Source organism: Amphiprion ocellaris, chromosome 1 (genome assembly GCF_022539595.1).
Source record: "Amphiprion ocellaris isolate individual 3 ecotype Okinawa chromosome 1, ASM2253959v1, whole genome shotgun sequence".
NCBI lineage: Eukaryota > Metazoa > Chordata > Actinopteri > Pomacentridae > Amphiprion > Amphiprion ocellaris.
The window spans coordinates 15,400,238-15,423,359 of NC_072766.1; the positions used below are offsets into that span (position 1 = coordinate 15,400,238).

Here is a 23,122-nt window from a genome sequence, read left to right on the forward strand (position 1 = left end):
TCGTCAGATCGGCTGGTGGACTCATCATTGAGCAGGGTGTAAACCACCAATTAATGAATTTACAATCTTGTCAGTCTTTATAGTATGATTGACAAATACAGCAAATGAAAAAGCGAGTAAACTTGAATATACAGAAGAGTAATGAAGGTTTTAATGACTTTAGCTATTCTGTTGCATAACCAGACAGGTCAAAAGGGAATTCAACCACTGTTATTGATGTCATTGAGTCAGAGGTTAAAGGTCCGGGGTTCGGGTCATTGTGGTTTAGCTACCTGCTTGACTGTCTGCTTGACTGACAGTTTTGGGGCACTAGAAGTGGCTTTGTGATCCTTATGGTAACACTGAAGTTGGCCAGAGTGTTTCAGAGGAGTGAAAATAGGTATGTCTTTGCCAGTGCAGCACGTCTCAGTGGCTCTCAGGGTGAGGCTGGGTAGGAGGGATATGCTTCATGTTTCATCTGACTGTGCTCTGAGGACTATGAGGTGATGTAAGGCACTTAAACTCTGCTGTGTGCATGATGTAAGACAAAGTTATGTTCTTGCTATGGTGTCTACACTTGAACACGTGTGTATCTGAGATTCCAGCTAACAAGAAAGAGTAGAAATCATTGATGAAGAGAATGCTATCACTGTCTGAAAGTAAATTTTTACCCAATGTCAGTGCTCACAGAGTAAATGAATGTATTTTATATTTATGACACAATGTAACAGGGAAAAATGTACTTTCACAAATGGTTGACTGGTGAGCAGCTCCAAAGAAGGAGTTTTTAGTTGCCACATAATTCAGTTTGTTAAAATTAGAAGTTTTCAGATGTGATGCCATATAGCTGTGAGCTATATGTCTAAATGACTCTGATGATGCATTTGAAGAACCAGAACTGCCCATAGCTATATGTGTGTGGCAGTATTTCCTTTTCATAGTTTAGAAGGAATATAACCAGTGATGGATTTATTGCTATTGTCTCAATTTCAAGTCTTTATTTTAAGGAGCTCATACTTAGTATATTCTTCAGTTTTATATGTAAACTAATATTGTTTCATTCATTGGATCGTAGCAATATTTACAGTCCACCACCACAACATAAACATGCTATAACTGCCAGTGCTGAATTTAGAGCTGTCAAACTGATGGGACAATTTTTGGTGCAGCTGCACCATCAGTTGCTGTTCATATGTACTACGTGTCCAACAATAGTCTATGTTCATTCCTTTTGTTTTATGTGTGTGTACACGTGCGTCTGTGTTGCTGGTGGCTTTAAATCAATATAGTGTCACCTTGTCAGTCCTGGAGCTGCCAGTAAGTTGTGTTTGTGTGTGTGTGTGTGTTTGAATATGTGAGTCATGCAAACTGTGTGTCAAAATACCAGGAAGGCTTTTCCTTTTGTAGGGAGCATGTGAATACAACTGTGTTGCTCAGTATTGCTAATTGCAAATTAATATGCTCCAATCTCTCTTCAGCATAATGAACTATCTCTTCTTTTATTTACATTTTTTGTTTATTAGACTGTATCTCTTTTCAGAGTATTCCTTTAGGGTTGGGAGTCTGGTGTTTGTCCCTGTGTTACTGTGTCCCTGGTCTAAATTGTAATGTAGATACCTGCTGTGCTTTGTTACCATGTCAGTGTGTGTGACTGTGTGTTGCTGGTCCAACAGGTCAGTATCTACAGTGTCACCATGTCAGTGTGGATCAAACGTGGAAATTACAACCATGAATACCACCACAAACAGAGCCAATATGTGGTTAAAGAGTACAGCAGGTACAAGAGACATAGTTTCAAGCTAATGTAGTGCTTTGATCATCCTAATATTACTACTAATAGTAGTATTTTAACAGTAGTAAGGTTTGCCACTACTAAACCTGCAAATTCTGCCATATAAGCAAAGATATACCAATACAAGTAAGGCTAATCTGGTTGACATTAAGCTAAATTCAACATCAAACCAATCCTACGATGGCCAAGCTATTTGAAAGGGGCTTCCTCAAAGTATGTAGTATTTCATCATGCTATAGAGGCTGTCTGACCCTTAATGTAGTAACAGTTCAATACAGAGCTTCTTATGAATAATTTAGAAAAGAATTGGGACAACATTGTTTTTTTAATCTGCCATTTCAGACAGTTGCCTAAATTGGAGCGATTTTATTCACTTCATTCTCTTTGATATTGAGAATTAAATATGATCAAATCCTGAGAGTTCATTGGAGAAAACTGGCTAATGTATTCTTTAATCTGTGAAAAAATCTTTTGTTTGAGTCAGTGTGTGTGTGAGTGTGTTTTCATGCGTGTGTGATTTTAGAGGAGTACCACCAGGTACTCTGGCTGCTGTGTTTAATTCAAACTTACTGTATTAAAAATTCTTGTTCTTGCCGTTGCTTACTTACTCGCTTTAAAAAAAAATGCTAATATGCAGCTAACCAATGAAACTGAAATCTACTTAAGTTTAACAAAGTATTCAATGACAAATATTAGATAGATTTTACTAATGTAGTGATAGTTTCTAACTGTTTTCTGTATATTTCACTTAAAACTTCACTAAGCATAACATGTATATGAAACATGTGCCCTGAATAATGACCAACGGACTGATTTGCTTGTCAAAAATATGGTAAGTTTTGTTTTTGCAGCTGAGACATTTCCAAGCACATTTATACAACTAAATATTCTGCTTCAAGTATGATCACTTCTTGTTTAACCTACTTGATGTAAACCCACAAATCCTAGACTGCTTAAATAGTTGTTACACCCCAACTTGGCAACCACATTGTAACATATATTCTAAGGCAGCACTTCTAATTAAGGATTGCCTCGCCTCTTAATATGCTGGTCCACCTCCCTATTATCATCACAAGGGCCGATCATAACACCACCTGCCTTGCCCGTGGCTGCCAGCTTTCAAGATGCCCTTGACCTTCTAATCTGCAGGGCACTTCTGATGGCAGTGCTAGTTACTTCTGGCCTGAAGTCTTTGGGGAAAACAGCCATGAAAGACATAGACTCAGAGCTTCTCAAGACTGGCTGTGTCTCTCCTGCTGACAATCTTCAGCTATTAGGCAACAAGCCAAATTCCAGCTTCCAGCTCAGGGGAGCCTCTCGTGTCAGACCTTCATTTGCATAGTCTGTTAAATATGAGATATGGTTATGTGCAAAAATACTGCCTATAAAAGTAAAGAAAACAAGGAGAGTGTTCTGATTAACTGTTGTCTTTACATTTTAAATTGCTATTTCAGTCACATACTTCATGACACAAATGGCTCACCAAATAGACAACAGTTGTTCAGAGGGTTCTTTTGTTACAAAGGCAACCGATATGCATTTGTGAATATAAAAAAAGCAATAAATTAAAGCTGTCTCATGCAGAACAACACCCCTAGTGGCACAAGGGCACAAGTTTACACTACAATCTCAAACGCAGATGTTGAACATCAAATATCCTCTTAAAAAAGATTCTCCCTGAGGTGTTCAAGCTTCTCTCATATCAGCACTGAGGACACTGATAGAACTTTCTTTAAGTTGGTGTCTCTTCTCCCCTCACAGAGAGGTCGGGGTGAGGGTGTGTTGATAGCCTGCTGTGTAAAGTTCAGGCCAGTCAGGGAGGTCTTACTCTCCTGTCCTGCATTCTTTGCATAAAGCTGGTTCGCAGACTTTTGTATTGTGCTGGTATGATGGCAGAAGTCAAAAGCATGGGGATTTACCCCCTTAAGCTTTTAAAGCCTGTTAGAGGGGGGAAACATTTGTGTAAAACCAGAAACTACACACTTACAGTAAGTGCAGGCACAACCTCTAAATATCTGAACATATAGTCTTTGTGGATGCTTGGTTGGGTTACAACAGCTCATGTTCGAGAAAGTATGAAATTAATTTGGCAGATCATCACGGATTGATTAGTACACATTTTACTGATAATCACAATATTCAGTCCAGTGCTTGCCAGAGAATTGGGAGAAAGCCTACAGAATTTGCTTGAGACTTTCATCTTTACTCACGGAACTCAGGCCATAATGGATAACTTTCATTTTTCATGTGAAAAACATTTTCATAGTTATGCAAAACGATACGAATAATCTTTATTCATAGAGCACTTTTCTAAATCCTGGTTAAAAAGTGCTTCACAAGGTAGTAGAATAGAACAGACAAGTCATAAAATCTTCAGAATTTAAAAGACAGATAAAAACACAACATGGTGTAAAAGGAAATAAACAGTCTGAAATATAATTGTAGGTGCTGTCAAGACTGACTTCAGCTTGTTGCAAATATCTGACAGACAATTTAAATGAAAGCACAGCAGTTTGGGGGCCTTTTATTGAGTGAAGGGCAAAAGCATTATATGTCCTCAATAACATCAGGTAGTTACTGTTTTGGAACCAGTGTAATTTACAGTAAGTAGTGTTCTGGCAGGGATGCACTTATACATATGGTAATGTCCCATTTTTTAAATTTTCAATAAAGATTTCAGAGTCCTGCAATAAATTCACAGAAAAATACTCAATTCCTTGCCTGCAGGATAAACACTGTTTTCCTGAATCTACTAGTGAAGCTGATTTACTGTTTGTCTTTAGTTCTGAGGCGATGGAGGAAAGATATGAGCATAAAACAAAAGCTCGCATCCAGGAAGTGGTAAGAACCTACTAATTCTCTTTATCCAGACATACTGATGCAATGACAATGTAGACATGTTGTTTAATAGACATATGTGGATTTAATTAATGGTACTGCATTATAATATGGTACAGTACAGTAACTGGATGTTAAGGCAACATAGACAAGTGTGTAACAAAAAAGTATGTGTTATTGATTGGTTTAATATTTACTGTCATCTCTGTGTACATGTGCAGGTAAGCACGAAGATGATGGATAAATATGTGCGTGAGGAGCCCATGATCAGAGGACCAAATTTTCTGGTCAGACTCAGATCCCACACCGTGTTTGAAAACACTGCAATCAAACTCTTCTGCACTATTGAGGGCTTCCCCATGCCCATTGTTAAATGGTGAGTAAGAACCGAAAAACTTAAGCATAGCTACTCAACCATACACTATTTTATGGAGACAAGTTGGTCGACTATCACTCATTCTTTTCTTCTTTTGGGTTAAATGGTCATATATAATTATAGATGTTAGTAGTGATGATAAGAGAGTTGCTTTAAAAATAATATTTATTATGGTTTCAAATGCCTTGATGCAGTTGACCTATATTTTTTAATTTTCTTTAGGTATAAAGATGGTGTCATCCTGGATGTATCCTCTGGAAAGTACTTGGTTGAAGCCAAAGGTGGAATCCATTCCCTGGAGATCCCAAGGTACACTAAGTTAAAAAAAAAAAAAAGACTTCCGATAGAGGTTTTGACTAGTGGTGGGCTGCGCTGAAAAAAATTTATCTAATTAATTACAGGCTTTGTAATTAAGTAATCGTGATTAATCACAGTTTGTCAAATAGCAATATTTGACACAATAAGCAAAGTTTTTCAATTTAAATAAATTTTGGTCGACGACTGACTCAAATAGACATATAAACAGCAAAAATGTTTATGTTTCATTTATATTTATCTGTGCATTTTTCATCCGTCTACTACATTCACAGATTACTGCAAACTCAAAGTGCAATTATAGCAATTATCTTCAATATTTTAAGACTTTTTGTAAACTCAAGCACTTTCAATGTATTGAAAAGCAGTCCATTGTGGGCTGGCTACACCGTTTGCTGGTAACTAAATGTATAGTGTGACGCCCTGGAGCTCATTTGCATAAAGTGGTTTATTTTATGCAAATGTGGCGCTGGGAGCGAACGTCCGACGAATCGCGAAACTTTCGTTAAACGTCTAAACTAGCCGTTGTTGAACGAAAACAAGGACAGATTCAGCAGCTTATTTCTTGCTTCAAATGCTTTCAGAAATACTTTTTGCTGAACAGTTTTCATAATCAAAGAGAAAGTTTGCGACCAAGCCACCATGTTAGTCTGACATTTCTGCACTGAGTGCGTCCTATGCATCTTCTTTGCGGCTGGCAAACAGACTTTAGGTGCATTACCGCCACCTACTGGGCTGGAATGTGCATCAGTGTTACAGGTATGCCAGAAATTAGAGAACTTGCGAAGAAGTTGCGATTAAATGTGTTACTTTTTTAACGCATTATTTTTTCTGCAATTAATTCATCGGAATTAACGCTTTAAAGTCCCATCCCTAGTTTTGACCATTAGCACCATGTAGCAAGGATGTTTTCAAATTAACGTAGCATTCCACTGCTTTATTCTTAAGGGACAGCTTACTAGTCAAGATGAATGAAAGATGATACTGGGATGCTTATCAATCTCAGGATCTATCATTTTTTAGGATTTACTCCAAACGTGCAGCAGTACAAACTATTTAGGGTAGAAATGCACCAGTAAAAGATAACAAGCTACAGACTATATGGTTATGTAAACAATGCATGTTCTAAAAAATACAGACTTGTCTCGCTGGCAGTGTTTCCATGGGACAAACACGTGAGGACCACGGCCAGTTGATGATTCATGAAGTTAGTGAAGTTGATTAACCAAAAATCATGCTGGAAAATGAGCTGAAAAAGATGTATTTCTTTAAACATTCTGATTGCACGATTAAGATATTATTCCAAATATCTGTTGTTACCACTGCACCACATTGTTATTTGGTTGTGTTTTCTGTATTTGCAACACATTTCAATATTTGGTGGTGTTTCTAAATGTAGCACATGTCAACAAGTCTGTTTTATTAGGGTATTTGTTTTGTCAATTTATATGTGTTCTCTTACGATGCAGTTCATTGAGCGTTAGGGCCACTGTGTTGACCGGCCAACTATTTGGTCCAAAATCTATCCTGACAATCCCATTGGGATTCACACACAAATTGAGATTAGAGTTATTGCATCAGAGTCAGCTGATTATGTGGGTACGCTTTGTGGTTACAGTCAGGGGACGGGAGAATATCCTGCTCTCCCCTCCAGTCTTTGGAAGCTCAGCTGTTCGACTGCTGATCTCAGTGCTACGTGATACTCCAGGACTCTTACGGTCATCACTCTTTCCTTGGCTCCAATTGCCTCAGTCCTTCTACCAGTCACTTTCACACAGGCCAACTAACAGTCATTACTCCTTGTAGAAAAATACCCTTAAACCTCAAAACCTTCCTTAAGTGGTGTAAAACTCATTAGACTGTAAGATAGATTACCAATTATTCTGAGTGCGGTGGGTTCTTTTTCAACTAAAGAATTGTCAAAATGACAGCTACCATAAAAAGCTTTTGGATGGTAGCTAAGTTTTAAAAATAGACTGGAAGAACTTGAAGGATGAATCTCTTTTGAATTACAAATTACCAGCATCTTGTCAGAATTTTAAGCCAGACTCATGACAAAGAGAGAACATTGCAGAATCCCCCTGCAAGCCTTTCTGCCCTGGATCCTTACAGAGAAGCTCCTCTACAGTCGTTCAACCTGCTATCATGATTCACAATAACAATACATCTGCTGCTCTCCCTCAACTTTCCTCTGAAACGCTCTACCGCTATGATATCAAAGGCTTCTTTTTCATGACTACACCTGCCTATGCATTCTGCATGGGGTGAAATTCCATTGTCAGATGATACTGGTGTAATATGAGGTTGTGGAAAAGTTGGTGAGAGGAACATCGGGGTAGAGACACAGAAACACCAAGAGACTGGAGGGCAGAGAAAGAAAAAAAGAGTTTGAGCACAGAGATGCAGCAAGAAACAGGACAAAAACTGGCTTTAACACTGTAGCAACCATTTGAGTCTCTTAAATCTTTCTGTTTACATTACATCAACATACATCTTAGCCTGGAAATGCATTTTTTTTCTCGTTGGCACTCTCTGAAAACATAACTTAATCCTGAACGCATTCAGTTTTTCTGCAATTTACCACCGTGGGACTTTCAAAAATGGCAACCATCTGTGACCATGAGTCTCTAGAGGGAAAATCACAGCAACCTCTTGTATCAATATATTATTTAGAGGATGTACTGTATTATATCCTGCAGTTGAATGACGGTATGCAGAGTAGATTTTATTGTGAAGGAATCATTTTTGTGACATCTGCTCACACAGAAGACTAACTAAAATTAAGCACCTAACTTGTGGCTCTGTCTCCAAGTCTAATGTACACATTAAGTACTCTGCAAGCATTAATATCAGGACTATGTCAGATGAGATGGGATTGAACATGTGATCTTTTCTTAAAGGAGAGCTGTAACTTCCCTGGTATTGTTCAGTTGTATGTATATGTGAATCAGGCTTTGCTGAATCTCTGCTGTGCTTCTTGCCTGCTGATTATCCTGGGAACATAATGCATCCATGTGAGAAATCATTGCTCATTTCATGCATTAGTTTCATGCACCTTGTAAGAGCAAATCCACACTGGCATTACTTCCACAGTTTACAATTAGCCCTGTCAGAGTCGATCCTTGTGGATATACAGCGCATCTGGTATTTAGGCATCTCGCATGTCTTCACAGATGACTGTAAACATTACTTAAGACTCACATAAACACCCAGGGCTGGATAGAATGTGATGGAAAATGCTACCATCATACCAGCCTAAACAACAGTGCCATTTATACTCTAGTCTGTTGGCTGGTAAGAAATCTTTTGATTTCTTTAAAACCACAACAGTAAATAATACAATTGTCTGCGAGATTTCTATGTGATAAATTGGCCTAGAAATTCTTGTTTTTATTGTGTTTAATAGATGCTCGACTGATGACACAGCCCAGTACACTGCTGTCGCTGCCAACAGCCATGGACAGGCTTCTAGTCAGGCCTCTGTTATTGTCAAGAGTAAGTCACTGTGTTTGATACATGCTATCTGAAATTCAAGTTTGATTTCAAAATTTTCAAAAATAAATAAATAAATATAAAATTGTCATCATATTTAGCTGAGATACTTGGATCTACAACAGCACATCTAGACTGTCAGTTCACCATTTGTCTGCTTATTCAGTCTCTAAGCTTCTATTATTTCTACAAGCTGCTGCGGCTAATAATAATTAACTTTTGTTATATTTGTTTTTCAATCGTGCAGGGTTCAGACAGGAAGATGAGTCCTGTCCATATGCATGGCTGCCTTTCACAGGTAGACATCATAATTACCTCCATCTGCCTTCAGCCTTGTCTAAATGTCCAAAAATTACAATTTTAAGACCACTAATGACGACGTTAACAACAAAGCTAAACATAAATACAATCTCTTTTCAAAGTAATGTGTGAAGCAACAAACTGTTGCCACCAGCCTTATTCTAATCTCTCTTTGTGTTCCTCTCCTCTGTCTCTCAGCTGCCATGCTTCCCAAGATTCAATACACTAAAATCAACATCACGTTTGTGGAGACGTTTGGTCCAGTGTTTGCTTCTGAGGGAGGATCTGCCACTTTGTCTGCCACTATGACCCTGAACCCAAACCTGGCCAACCTACAGCCCGAGGCACAGTGGTATAGAGATGGTAATTGTTATAAAGTAGCATTTAATGACAACATAATTACCCTATAATTGCTAGTAATATATACCAACGGCCACGGTGTCTGCCAGACCCAATCAAGTCGACATGCAGCCAGAGGCACAGCAGTGGAAAAATTGGAAAATGTTATGGACACTATTTTTATTGCTTATTAATTATACTGAAAGCAGTTAAATAGACTCTGGTAATATACCCCCAATTTGTGAGCAGTTTCATTTGGTATGTGTGTGTCTGTAGTATAAAAGCAAATCGTGAATTGAATTCAGTCAAACTTCATGTTTCATTTATAGAAATACAATGTTTTAGCAATCTAGAGGTTTAAAGGTATCATGCCATGACAGTGAATCCATGAACCTGTCTCATTTCAAGACACTCGTCTGTTTGACTCTAAATGGGTGAAGATTGACACTGGCAGAGGAGTCACCACCTTGACTCTTCCAAACCTCTACAAAGACGATGAAGGCCTCTACACACTACGCATGGTCACCAAAGGAGGCACCGCAGAACACAGTGCATTTGTCTCAGTTGCAGGTGAGAAAGATGATTAGAAAGTTGAAGAGAAGCTGACATCTTGAACCAAACCAAACTTCAAACCAGTGATTTAAATAGGAATATAGAGGTTTTATTTCTTTGTTTTGTTGTCAACACAATACTTTCCTGCTTTCTCACTTTTACAAACTCTTGTTCTATACTTTAATACATTATTACAGTCATGTTATTAGTTATTACTATAATATGGTTGCAAAACCATCATCTTCTGTATAGATGGTCCTCCCCCAGTCCCCGCTGCACCAGGTGCTCCTATGGACATCAAGATCCACGATGCCAACAGAGACTATGTCATTGTGTCATGGAAGCCTCCTAATACCACTACAGAGGGTCCAATCCTGGGATACTTTGTGGACAAGTAGGAGTTACTGATATAAACACCATAAACAGATAAACTGACCAACACAAAGACAAACTGATTACTGTAAGTCATCACACTGAGTTGATTTGACTATGTGTGTAAATGAAAGGTTTTTTGTCTCAAGGGAGAGGCAATCTGTTATTGTCATATTGCTCTACTCCTTCATCCCCTTGAGATCTTTTGTGAGCCTTTTACAGCTAACTACACCTTCAACTCAAACCTCAAACGTCTTACCAACACAAACTTGAACTGAACACAACTCACTCAATATACACCACATACAGGAACATGTATATATAATAAATGGAGTGATCGACCATTGTAGCTAAAGAGGCCCATTTGCTGTTTTAACATTTTAATTTTTTTTGCCAAGCAATGAGCAATGGCCAGTTTTGTTAAGGCTCCTACTGTGTAAGGATTAGAAGATGCTATATTTTCACATACTGGTTGATATTTAGTGCCACTAGGATTGTCACAGCTTTTTACTGTACAACCATGGCCTCAACAAATTGAAAAACTTGTAAGAATACACACAGATCATTTTTTTCAATAATAACATATTGACATCGTGACAAATGTCCAACATTTTATTCACCAAGCCAATGTATAACTTCCACTATGTTTTTCCATGCATGTTAATCACCTTAACTCGTCTCTTCTTTTCTCCTTTTCTCTTTAAAATTCTTTAGATGTGAAGTTGGAACTGAAAACTGGACCCAATGCAATGATCATCCCATAAAGATCTGTAAATACCCAGTGTCTGGGCTGTTTGAAGGACACTCGTACTACTTCAGAGTCAGAGCTGTCAACTCCCACGGAATCAGCAAACCATCGCGCATGTCTGAGCCCATCGCTGCACTCGACCCCACTGAGTTTGAGAGGCTCCATGGTGGGTTTAACTGGATTAGTACAGACATATCTTCCCTTCCTTTCAAATCAATACACTTATTAATTTCTACAAAAAACAAGCAAAATTCCCCCATAAGAAGCCATAGATTCCTGTTATTTTAATTATTTAGGAGGGCTAGATGTTTTTTTATGTATGATCTCTGTTTTTGTATTACTATGCAATACCTGTCTTATCTTATGATGCTCTATTATGCCAGGTTACTCCCATAAAACAGACTAGGAAAAGAAAAGGTTGTGGTTAGGAGTTGTACTGTGGGACAGCATGTTAGACACTGTACAGCGTTACATGATCAGTTTTTATTTAAATCACAGAGGAGGTTTGTAGTGAATATATATTTGCAAGCAGTAGATGGCTACAGGAAAATGATCCAGATTTACATTTGAAGTCTGTCTGAAGTAACTTCAACATCCACTTCCAGCAAACTGATGATAGTGTCTTTTGTCCTCCTGCAGCCAAGAAGCTCGGAGGAAAACTGGATGTTGTGTCTTACCACGATGAAGTTGAAGGTGCGATTTTAATTAAGAACAGTATTCCTAAATGATGTATTTGTTAAATATTCTAATAATCTGTGTGTATTTATTTGTTTTTCGGTGCAGCTGATGGAAAGCCTCCAGGTGTTCCATCAGGAATGTATGCCTCAGAAACAGACAGAACATATGTTGTTTTGAGCTGGAAAGCCCCGGCATACTCCAGCACTGCTCCCATGTGGTACTACATAGAAAAGGTAACAGATAATTCCATACTGTTGCTAATTAATTCCATACTGTTCTGTATAATACTGCTTATGAATCACTCTATACAATAGTTGTAAGTAGACAGCTATATTTTTGTGCTATATTTGGTACTATCTGTTAAAAAATAAATAAATAAATAAACTTTCCTTGGTCTCTTTGTGTCCCCACAGTGCTTGCTGGACAGTGGTGCATGGCAGCGTGTTAACACTCAGGTCCCTATTCGATCTCCCCGTTATGCTGTCTTTGACCTGGCGGAGGGCAAACAATATAAATTCAGAGTTTCGTCTGCCAATATCTATGGAACTAGTGAGCCCTCTGAGCCAACTGGGCCGATTGAGACCCAGGAACTCAAAGGTCTGTTTCAGCAATTTTCTTTGTATACAGGACAACAGATTTTCTACAACAGTGGAAGAAATCCACACTTGAGCTACTGGTGAGTTATTAATTTTATCTGTTTTGTTGTCTTTAGGTGTACCATCTGCTCCAGGTCAAGTCATTGCCACAAGGGAAACAGACAACTCTGTCCTCATCCAGTGGGCCCCTCCAAAAGAACCCAACAATCTGATTGGCTACTACATTGACCAGTGTGTGAAGGGCTCCAAGGACTGGACCTCAGCCAATCACAAACCTCACAGAAACACAAAGTATGTTTTCAAGGAAAAATTCTACTGCTCATAAATATGCCTTTTCTCTGACTGTTAGCAGGAAAAGCTATGAAAACAACACTTACGGGCTTTGCATGTGATTCTGTTTCTTCAGGTTTGTGGTTAGTGGTCTGACCAAAGGAGAAACCTATGTGTTCCGTGTCCAGGCTATCAATGAGCTCGGTCTCAGCGATGAATCCCAGGAGTCTGCACCTCTGACTGTCAAGGCTGCTCTCAGTCAGTATTGTCAAATTTGTTATCACAATTAAAAATGATAATAATGATCTTTTCCCCCCATTTTATAAACGATGGAAATTTTAGGAATTAAAATTCAGTCCTGTTTATTTTTTAGCCTCCCCCTCTGCTCCCTATGACGTTGCACTGCTGAACTGCGATGGCCATTCGATGGTTCTGAACTGGAAGAAGCCTCTTCGCTCTGGAGGCGCTCCAATCAAGGAGTATTATGTAGATAAAAGACGCAGTGGAACAACTATGTGGAGAGAGGTTCATATCCCACCGCTCACAGAAAGGCTTTACAAGGTAAAGTGCCTGTTTTTTATCTTTACTTACTTACTCACCTTAAAACATCGAAATTAAAGAAGATGGAGCTACTATTTGCATAATTTGCAGGTAAGCTCCTCTCTGATACCACAGCAAAGTTAAGCCAGATAACAACTCAGTTTTATCAGTGGCTGGCTCAGTTTTCACACTTTAAAAACAAAATACGGATGAGGTTGGAATGCTAGATATGCAGCTTTTTTACAAATCTCTTACTGACTACTGCAGTTGGTCATTCTTGTGCACAGTCAAATTGCTGGAATATAAAGTGGCATGTCCATTTTGTTTAAGACAGTAACCATGGTAATATTATGCTGACAGGTGGAAGACTTGAAAGAGGGAGCAACCTACCAGTTCCAGGTGTACGCAGCCAACCTGGCTGGCCTCGGACCAGCGTCCAAACATTCAGCTGACTTTACATGTGAGGCCTGGACAATGCCAGAGCCTGGTCAGTACATATCCTGTTCTGATGCACTGATACACCTAAACAAATAACTAGCCTGTACATGTCCTACCATAACTGGGTTTGGTAAGACAAAATGTGAATTGTCCTTCTCGTCCCCTAATTCTGTGTGTTGTATAGGTCCTGGGTATGACCTGAGCTTCTGTGAAGTGAGAGATAGTTCAGTGGTGGTTGAGTGGCAGAAGCCCGTCTATACTGGTTCTGGACCAATCACAGGCTATCATGTTGAGTATGCAAAGAAGGGCAGTTCTGACTGGACCACAGCCAATGAGACAGCTGTCAGTCACCGCTTCCTGAAGGTGAGGGCATCTCATATAATTTATGGTTCTTACTGTTCACTTATTTGAGTTACCAGAATAAATATTTATCTGGGATCCATTCATAATAATATCTGAATAATATATAATTTGGCATTTACATTATGATATAGCTTTAAAAAAAATCTTTAAAAATGCTTCTGGAACAGCATAAAAGAAATTGGAGTATCTCTTGTGCAATTTATAGTGTAAAATAATATTACGGGCAAACTGAAAGCTGACTGTTGAAACAGCTATTATGCATTTTATGTTTCTTAAATTAACAATGTCTTCAGCTCTGTGTTACTTTCTCTCCACGTAGCTTTTTATTGGCTTCTGCTTGCAACTGTGTAGTTTTTAAATGTTGCTTTATTACATTTCAGCTGTCAGTAGCAGCTTAAAGTCTTTTATTCCCCTGTGTATGCAATGCAGTGGTGCAGCACATTAAACTGACCGACACTGACATCTAGTGGACATAGTAAACAATTACTGGGTTTATGTACAGTACCAAAAGGTAAATCAATATTTTTTGTAGCTCTACAAAAAAGTTGCAGCAAATAGGTGACTTATCTCACATGTGACAGTGGCAAGTCAGATGACAATTATTGTATTTATTTGACAGATGACTGGATTTAATGCATTTCTCATATAATGTGGGCTTACCTCAGAGGGCTTAAATTACAGATGAACAATGTGTGAATAAATATGAAGTTATGACATTCATTACTTAAAACAAAAAAACAATAATAGGCCCCAGTGCAGCTGGCTAGAGCTTACTAGCATTTACTTGCTCCAGTAACTGATGGGTCTTAAAATGTACTACTGTTGCCACCATCTCATGCACCTGTCAAATCTGTCCAGACTGAGGATGGCTTCACCTGTCACCCAGCATTCATAGCTCTCTTCCTCCCACTGACTTGTTGCTTCGCTTGTCTGTCTGTTTCCTAGGTAACAGGTCTGGAGGTGGGCACTAGCTATGTGTTCAGAACGCGTGCCGTCAATGCTGCAGGAGTGGGTATGGCCTCAATGGCCTCTGACTCTGTGACTGCCAAGGCCGTGGAAGGTAATTTTTCATCAGACAGTGGAGGATTATAAAACTGAACTTACTCAGTCTCTTAAGGTCTCTCATGGTTATTCTGTCACCGAAATACATGGTCTCAAAAGGCTTTCTGTGCAATTTTTTTGGTATAGAAATAGCTATAATTTAAAAATTTGTGTGTATTTTTCTGTGTTTGAAGGTGCCCAGGAGGTGTCCTGTGTTGTGGATGAGAAGTCAGGTGACATCGTTCTATCATTTGAGGCTTGCCAAATGAACGAGGGCTCTCAGTTCATCTGGAAGAAAGACTATAAAGAAATCACAGATTTCTCTAAAGGAGTAGTGATTAAGACGGAAGGCAGCCAGTAAGACCACATAAACACAACTACAAAAAAACTGTGAATATGCAATCAATTGCACACTATTCCAGTCTTTTATGTGCAACATCTCTCCATCTGTCTTTGTCTGTGTCTTTTCTGCCCTCAATCTCAGCTCTAAGCTGATCTTTAAGAATGCAGATAAAGAGGACTTTGGGACCTACTCTGTTTCTGTCACTAACACAGAGGGGGTGTCATCCAGCTATACAATCTCTGCTGAAGGTAGGATTCATTCATCGCTGTGCAAGTCTAGTTCTGCTGCTTAACAACCAGCCAAGCTATGGCTTTCAAAATGTACAGAAAATCATAAAAGAAAAGAGAATCTGCAACTTTCACTTGTGAAATGTAATATGTGACAAGTATTCACAGCTTGGACTACCACTTTATAATATTCTTTTTGACATACCATCATCTGAACTGTTGCCATTATCATCTTCATTATCTCATCAACATTTACATAACTTTAAATTACATAAAATATTCATTTCCTCTCCGTGTTAAAGCAGCGCATGCAAATATCTTTCATGTCTTGATCATGAAAATTTCAACAGCTGTACAGCAACACCCAGACAAGTACATCAAAAGTACAGACGAGCAAAAATCAAAAGGAAACTGTGTATCGAAGAACTAAGGCTCTGTGTAGGATGCAGTAAAGATGAAAGCAATGAGACCGTACTTATAAACGATCTCGCTGGCATGTAGGCAATGAACAATTTCACTGCAAATCTGATGAATTCCAACAGAGCACGTTGCACACATTATTTCTCCAAGCTTGGGGCAGTGTGTGTGTGTTTTACCACTATGCCTTCATGGCAAAAGGCTCTCTGTCAGAAAGTTTCACAGGATTTCTCCTTCTATTGCACCACTATGCTACTAGGCTATAATATGTTATTCAGTGTGCCTTCCATTGATTGCTTCCCATTTGGCCTACAGTTATTTCGCTGTAACTCACAATAATTTCTGAACTCCGACTATGCAAGGCTTCATTTGTTTCACTTATATCACAGGTACTTGGTAAGGCTCGAATAATTTAATGCACCAACTCATAATGCAGTTTGTTGGAGGAGTTGCAGAGTGAGCCTTTGAGTCCAGTTCTAGGCGATGAAGAACATTGAGTCCAGATGCAGTGTCTTCCCTATGACTACATTTGTTTCAGTGTGAAAGTGTTTATGCATTTATCTTCATCCTCCTATTAAGCACAATTAAAGTAGTGACTTCTCCAGCTCCAAACCTGCTACTTGAAATACTCCATCAAAGTGCACGGTAAAATTACATCAATGCATCAAGTGCAGTGTGTATTTTAATTGCTTGTTTGTGCCCAAGACGGCATGAAATTAATAAGTTGTCTCTATGTTTCAGAGTTAGCAAAGATGCTGGCACTCAGCTATGATATCAGACATCCAAGTAAGTACCTCTGGCTGACTCTTTCGATTTCTCATAATCTCTCTCTTTGGCCCTTTTAATCTCTCTTCTCTTACAAGTTTTTCTCTGCTGCTTCTTAATCTGTCTTACCTACTCTCCATTTCTCTGTTTCTCCCTTTCGTGCTTTCACTTTGCTTTCTTCTGGCTGCTTTGAACCTTTCCGACTTCTTTTCTTTTAGGGGCATATTTCTCTTTTTATTTGATCCAAAAAAAAACCAAAACTCTTACCTGCTTTTGCATCACCTGCCTAACCACCGTTCACATCTGCTGTTCTTTTGCCTCCCATCTGACTCAATTCCTCTCTTCCTCTCCTCTCCTCTCCTCTCCTCTCCTCTCCTCTCCTCTCCTCTCCTCTCCTCTCCTCTCCTCTCCTCTCCTCTCCTCTCCTCTCCTCTCCTCTCCTCTCCTCTCCTCTCCTCTCCTCTCCTCTCCTTCTCCTCTCCTCTCACCCCTAACCTTCCTCTCTCTTCTCCTCTAGTCATCCCACTGAAGTCTGAATTGGCCTATAAGATTTTGGAGAGAGGCAGAATGAGATTCTGGCTGCAGGCTGAAGAGATTTCTTCCCATGTCACCTACAAATTCTTTGCCAACAACAAGGAACTGTCTGGAGCTGATGTAAGATACACTGTAGTTTTAAGAAGGGAAAACATACTGATGAGAGTTGGAAATTTTACTTCATGGCTTTTAGGTGAACAAACTGACTGCCTGCTCAACAGTGGTTAATTTAAATAAGCTGTTTGTTGCAGTATGAAAGCCGTCATCATAGTGAGAAAGTATCCATATTCCTAAAGTCTGTCATCAAGTACGTGTGGCCTATTGTTTTACAATACATCTTTATTTTTCTGCAGCCCAACAAGATGGGTCACAACGTCTCCACAGGTATCATTGAGTTCATCATGGACCATTTCACCGAGGAAAATGAGGGGACATTTACCTGCCAGATCACAGACGGAGGAGGCAAAGCACAGAGCTCACTGGTTCTGATTGGAGATGGTGAGATAGGCTAAGTCTGACCGTTGGCCTAATCAGCATCTGCAATGTGTTTCTAAACTGGCCAAAGCATGTATAACCCCACCACACTCTAGCACCTAAGCAACTGTGGCATTAAACCACATTCATACTTGCCATATTCTAACTCTTATTTTTCTCCTTGCTAATTAGCTGATATGCTGGCAAGCCTTTGACAGAATGAACACAGCCTATTGAGACATATGTAGCATAAAGCATATATGTGTATATTTGGCAGTAGATTTGCTGCATCTCTAGCAAAAAAGAGAATACATCATGTATTAAGTTGATAAATGTGAAGGGCGCCCCTAGATTGAAATAAAGATGCTTGCTTTGATAAATCATGATTCCACTCTCATACAGGGGGCCATTAGCTAGGTAATCCAGAGAAAGTATCTATAGCCACTACTGGCAACACTTTGATCTTTAAATTATTCTGTGTTTATTTGAATCTGTATGTGAACGCAGCTTTCAAGGCAGCGTTGGCTGAGGCTGACTACCAGAGAAGAGAGTACATCAGAGTCAAAGAAGGTAAAAAATACAAAACCTCATCCACTTTTAATCTTGTATGAGCTTTACTCTTCCTAGCCTGACATCAACAAACCACTCTGTTGCCTGGGACACAACTAATCAGTGAGTATATGGGATAGAAGTGGAAATAGTGTCGTTGCATAAAATAAGAGCCAGAACCTGAAAACTCAAAATGGACCCATTTCAATTGGAGTTCACTACCGAATAAATTGAATATTTTGAAATTTATAAAACAGCTTCTGTTCATATGAAGATTCCACAATGGTATTTTGTATTAAAAACTGGCTAAAGGACAATTCCACAAGTACTTTGTAGAAACTTTGTCCCTTTCTCTCTGGCTTCTATTCACCCCAGGTCCCCACTTCAGTGAGTTCCTGTCACTTCAGGTTGGAGATGACTGCTCTGTCACACTGATCTGTAAGGTAAACACAGCTAAACTCAATAATTATTGATTACTTAGACTAAATAAAAGATAGGATGGCATGCAAATATCTTACAAGGCATACTGCGGAGGCTGAATGCAAGATGCCACGATGCTATGTAATGGTTATATCCAGAATTAGGCTGTCTGGGTTCTGTTAGCATGAAGTATATTAGGAAGACCAATTTAAGATTTAAGGGTTGTTTGTATGCCCCGAGACAATCTCAAGCTGACATCTGTTCAATCACTTTGTCAGTTCAGCACATTGCATGTGAAGAAATGCAGCAAACATTCATGCGCTAAATTAAGAGTGAATGTTGTGTGTACCAGTACAGAGCAGGCGTAAACACCGAGCATGTTCCAGAAATGTGCTCATTTGTATTTGGTGACAGTGATTATTTAGTGTACAATATATTCTTGAAAACAAAAACAGCCTAAAGTTGTCTTGGTGGAAACAGTGGATTTTTTTTCAATCCATAAAGTGGGTGGGAGTAACTGCCTAAAGTAGAAGAGTTTAGGTACAGTTACGTGCAAACATTTGGGCAACCCCTGGCAATTTATATATTGTGTCGATTTTTGAAGTAAAAAGAAATAAATGCTAACTCTACAGCAAACAGAGATAAAGAAATGAGCCTTTCTTCAAATATTAATGCACCGTTACCTTTGAGCTCATTAAATTAAAAAATAGCAAAAATTTAAACAGCTATTTATGGAATGCCTGCCAACTGCATGAACTGGAGAGATCTTTATTGATGTGTTTGGACTTGTACAGCAGTTAAAGAATTTTAAGTAGACATTATCAGCTGATGACATTTCTACAGATTACACATTCTCTGACTCTTCAAATGAGGTAACATTCAACAATCTTGGACTCTTCTAAGCAGCTGACTGAGGAACTGAGATTAAGATAACTGATACCTACAAAGCAGGAGAAGGCTATAAAAAAAAACTTTCAAAGCACTTCAAGCTTGCAGTTTCCACTGGCTGAAATGTCATTAAGAAAACAGCAACTAAGGAAAACTGAAAGTCAAGACAAGATCTAAATGACCAAGAACGTTTTCTAGGGTGTTGGGCAGAAAGGTGAAATAAAACCTGCATAGGTATATGCAGCACCGTAGAGAAGAGAAGGATGCAAGTTTGTCACTATAATCAACTACTGAGGTATGAAAAGCAACATATGAACAACCCTACAAAAATCATTTTGGAATCAAGTGCTGTGGACCGATGGAATCAAAAGATCTTTGGCCACAATCACTGTGTGGAGTAAAAAGGAGCAGATTTGGAAAAAAAATTGTCTTGCCAGCTGTTCAGTATGTGGTTAGAAATACACTGCATGGATCACAAGCTGGAGCTTTTAGACTCTCCTGACCTGAACATCATTGAAAATCTGTGGGCAGATCATAAACATGCTGCGAAAAAGAGAGAGAAAAATCGCAGATGCATGAACATTTCACAAAAGATTTGTTTTTCAGTTATACCCATTTAATCCATTTCCTGCAGGGGTTTACTTCCTTTACTTTCCCAAACCAATGCATCCAACTTTATCTCTCAGCCTCGTTAAACCACCACATAAACAAAATTTTATACTCCTCACTTACATGTCTAATTTTGCAGCTCGGAATGAGTCATAAAATGTTAAATGTGAGATATGTAACATTAATGACATCACTAACAGCAAAGGTGAAGCGTATTTATATCCCTGATTTTGCTCACAGAACATCTCTAATGGACCTGATAAATAGCCCAGGATTTCATTAAAGGACTAGGCATTTGATGATATGTTATATAGAGGTTATAAAAGAAGCATAAACTTCCCTTTCTTGTTTGTGAAAATGATACTGAATGTTTGAATTACGTTCTTTATTGCAGGTTGCTAACTTGAAGAAGGAATCAGAGTTTCACTGGTATAAAGAAGACACAGAGATCATCCCTGATGTGAAACCTGACCTCGGATCAGGAGTTTGTAAACTGCCAATTAAACTGGTAAGTGCACACTGAAATTTGGTCTCCCCCTTTTGACAATGAGATTAATTACACAAACACTGCCAACGTGTGCTCATGAAGTATGTCATCTCCACTGATCATTTTCTGTAATCCTTCCTCTGAATTTCTTTTTTATCTGGAGCATCAGAAACCTCTCTGGAATGCTTCCTTAGCTTTTCCATTATAGTCTTCACCAGAGTTGCTGTAGCCTACTCTGTCTGTTTCACTGTAGTTGCTTCCCTCTTAACTCTGGCATATGAAGCGTTGCTAGTTGACATAAAACACAGCTGCCATGTGGGAATACTTCTACAGGCACCAGATTTAAAGCTCAATACAATACTTCAAAATGCAGAGATGTATCAGGAACTTACGGGCTTAATCAGCATTGTAGTAACTTGTATGCCACAGGATTGAATGTAACAGACATTCATCGATATGTAAAAGTCCTGCAACATAGCTTTAATCTTCTGAAGGCTATAAAGAAACTCTACAATGCTATTATGTCTTACAAGCATACACATCAAGGTTCGGTGCAGTTTAGTAACTATAACAAATCAAGGAATGATTGCAATATTTTGTTCAGTGATTTTCTAGGTCATAAAAATACTGCATTGTTACACAATTTATTGCATCTCTGTGGACCTAAAAATAAGGACACTTTATTCAAAAATAACACTTCACCATGTGTTCACATTCAAGAAATTTGTGTTCCCTGTGTGCCCTTGTTTCTTCTCCAGTTTTCTCTGAAGACAACAGGAGTTTATAAGGCCACCATCAGTGACGACAGAGGAAAAGATATGAGCCAAATTGACATCTCTGGAAAAAGTAAATGCAAGTCTCTTACTTATTCTCACTTACTGTTTAATTATTGGAATAGTTTACTGTCTAGTTGAGCAAGAATGAATGATAATGTGTAAAGTAACATTTTGTGAAAAGTATAAACCTATCTCTACATGAAAAACTCTTAAATGTTTAACAAACCCCAACTTCGCTTTTCTCTCTACTTAAAAAAAAAAACATTTCTTGCCAGTTGAAAGCTTGCTCAGCTGCTGGCTGTATTGATTCTAGATAAGATACATTTGAATTTTGCTGTAAAAGTTTGTGTAAAACAAACCTAAGCTGCTCCCTGTTGTCCTTCAAGCTTGCACTTGTTTATGCATTTTGATGGCAGAACTGATCATTACTGTCCTTTTCTGATTATACTTTATCCCTCCTGTATTAGCTGTTAGTACATGAGGCCTCAAGCAAGAGATTATTTGACAAACGCACCTTTTCATATTGTTTTATTTCAAAATTACAGAAATAATCAATTTATTAAAGGCAACAGGGACAGTAAGTCACATATAGAGACAGTTTCTCCTAAATTTAGACTCAGACTATTGAAGAAGGAACAGTGTTAAATTTTAATCTTTCCTTACTGAGTTCTGAATGCAGCCACGAGAGGGCAGCATAACGCCTTTCCATATGACTGATTTTTTCCCTGACCCCATGTTACTCTGCCTCTCCTCTAGTCTTTGAGGATGCCATAAACAAGCTCAGCCAACTGGCTGGTAGGTATCTGCTTTCTACACTCACACACACACACACACACACACACCTACACACATGCACAGAAGTGAATACACAAACATCAATTATCACATGGACATATATCCATATTATAAACACTGCTAAACATCACCGGCATCATCCTCTACCCACTGCAGGGATCCAGTTCAAATTATCTAAATTTAACATGGCACAATCACACCACAGTGATAAGTGATTTAGTTGATCCATCACCAGGCTGATAGGTTTCTGTTTGAAAAACCCCAGTGCTACACATACACACACTTATCAGCATGTGGCAGAAGTTGTCATGCTGGAAGCATTTGGCCATCATGCCATCATGTGGTGAAATCACTTTAAAATTCCACTGCGCTGTCACAGTGACAGTGTGGAGGAGCATCTTACTCCTATTTTAAGAGACAGTTGACAGCTCTGCAGCAACTGTTACAGCAGTGGTTTCAGAGAAGAGGGTTCATTACTGTGATAATGGGAAACCATGGTGATGTGACCAGGTGGATGATGCACTTGTCCACTAGTAATGTGCAGTGAACAAAGTCCCACACAGACATAGTGAAGTATAAAATACCTTTTAGGTATAATGGCTTTCAAAAAAGTTAATAAAACATGATAGAAGTGTCTTCCTGAATGGCAGCATACAAAAAGTCTGCACTCTAAAATCTGCACTCTGCTTTATTAGTACAATTCTGTTCTCCAAGCTGGACAAAGACAACATAAAAAATTCAATCTTAAAGTAGATACTACAAATGGCTATGAATGGAAGTTTCATTTTCTTTGATTAGTTCTGTTATGC

General features: G+C 38.7%; 1 protein-coding gene across 2 annotated transcripts in view; it reads left to right on the forward strand.

Moving 5' to 3' along the window:
• Positions 1-23,122, forward strand: part of myom2b (myomesin 2b) — a 32,117-nt gene that overhangs the window by 1,061 nt on the left and 7,934 nt on the right. Inside the window, exons 2-30 of one of the 2 annotated variants that reach the window (XM_023281757.3) lie at positions 1,653-1,756; positions 4,555-4,612; positions 4,831-4,985; positions 5,208-5,294; positions 8,707-8,795; positions 9,040-9,090; positions 9,291-9,455; positions 9,840-10,001; positions 10,236-10,377; positions 11,070-11,269; positions 11,743-11,796; positions 11,887-12,014; positions 12,195-12,378; positions 12,494-12,668; positions 12,784-12,905; positions 13,021-13,208; positions 13,548-13,674; positions 13,810-13,988; positions 14,934-15,048; positions 15,224-15,386; positions 15,514-15,620; positions 16,758-16,802; positions 17,299-17,435; positions 17,669-17,813; positions 18,297-18,359; positions 18,714-18,781; positions 20,650-20,763; positions 21,501-21,588; positions 22,275-22,313. In XM_023281757.3, coding sequence (XP_023137525.2) covers positions 1,674-1,756; positions 4,555-4,612; positions 4,831-4,985; positions 5,208-5,294; positions 8,707-8,795; positions 9,040-9,090; positions 9,291-9,455; positions 9,840-10,001; positions 10,236-10,377; positions 11,070-11,269; positions 11,743-11,796; positions 11,887-12,014; positions 12,195-12,378; positions 12,494-12,668; positions 12,784-12,905; positions 13,021-13,208; positions 13,548-13,674; positions 13,810-13,988; positions 14,934-15,048; positions 15,224-15,386; positions 15,514-15,620; positions 16,758-16,802; positions 17,299-17,435; positions 17,669-17,813; positions 18,297-18,359; positions 18,714-18,781; positions 20,650-20,763; positions 21,501-21,588; positions 22,275-22,313 — 3,433 coding nt within the window. In that variant the 5' untranslated portion in view covers positions 1,653-1,673. The remainder of the gene's footprint in view (positions 1-1,652; positions 1,757-4,554; positions 4,613-4,830; positions 4,986-5,207; positions 5,295-8,706; positions 8,796-9,039; positions 9,091-9,290; positions 9,456-9,839; positions 10,002-10,235; positions 10,378-11,069; positions 11,270-11,742; positions 11,797-11,886; positions 12,015-12,194; positions 12,379-12,493; positions 12,669-12,783; positions 12,906-13,020; positions 13,209-13,547; positions 13,675-13,809; positions 13,989-14,933; positions 15,049-15,223; positions 15,387-15,513; positions 15,621-16,757; positions 16,803-17,298; positions 17,436-17,668; positions 17,814-18,296; positions 18,360-18,713; positions 18,782-20,649; positions 20,764-21,500; positions 21,589-22,274; positions 22,314-23,122) is intronic. The other variant, XM_023281760.3, reaches the window with a different exon arrangement.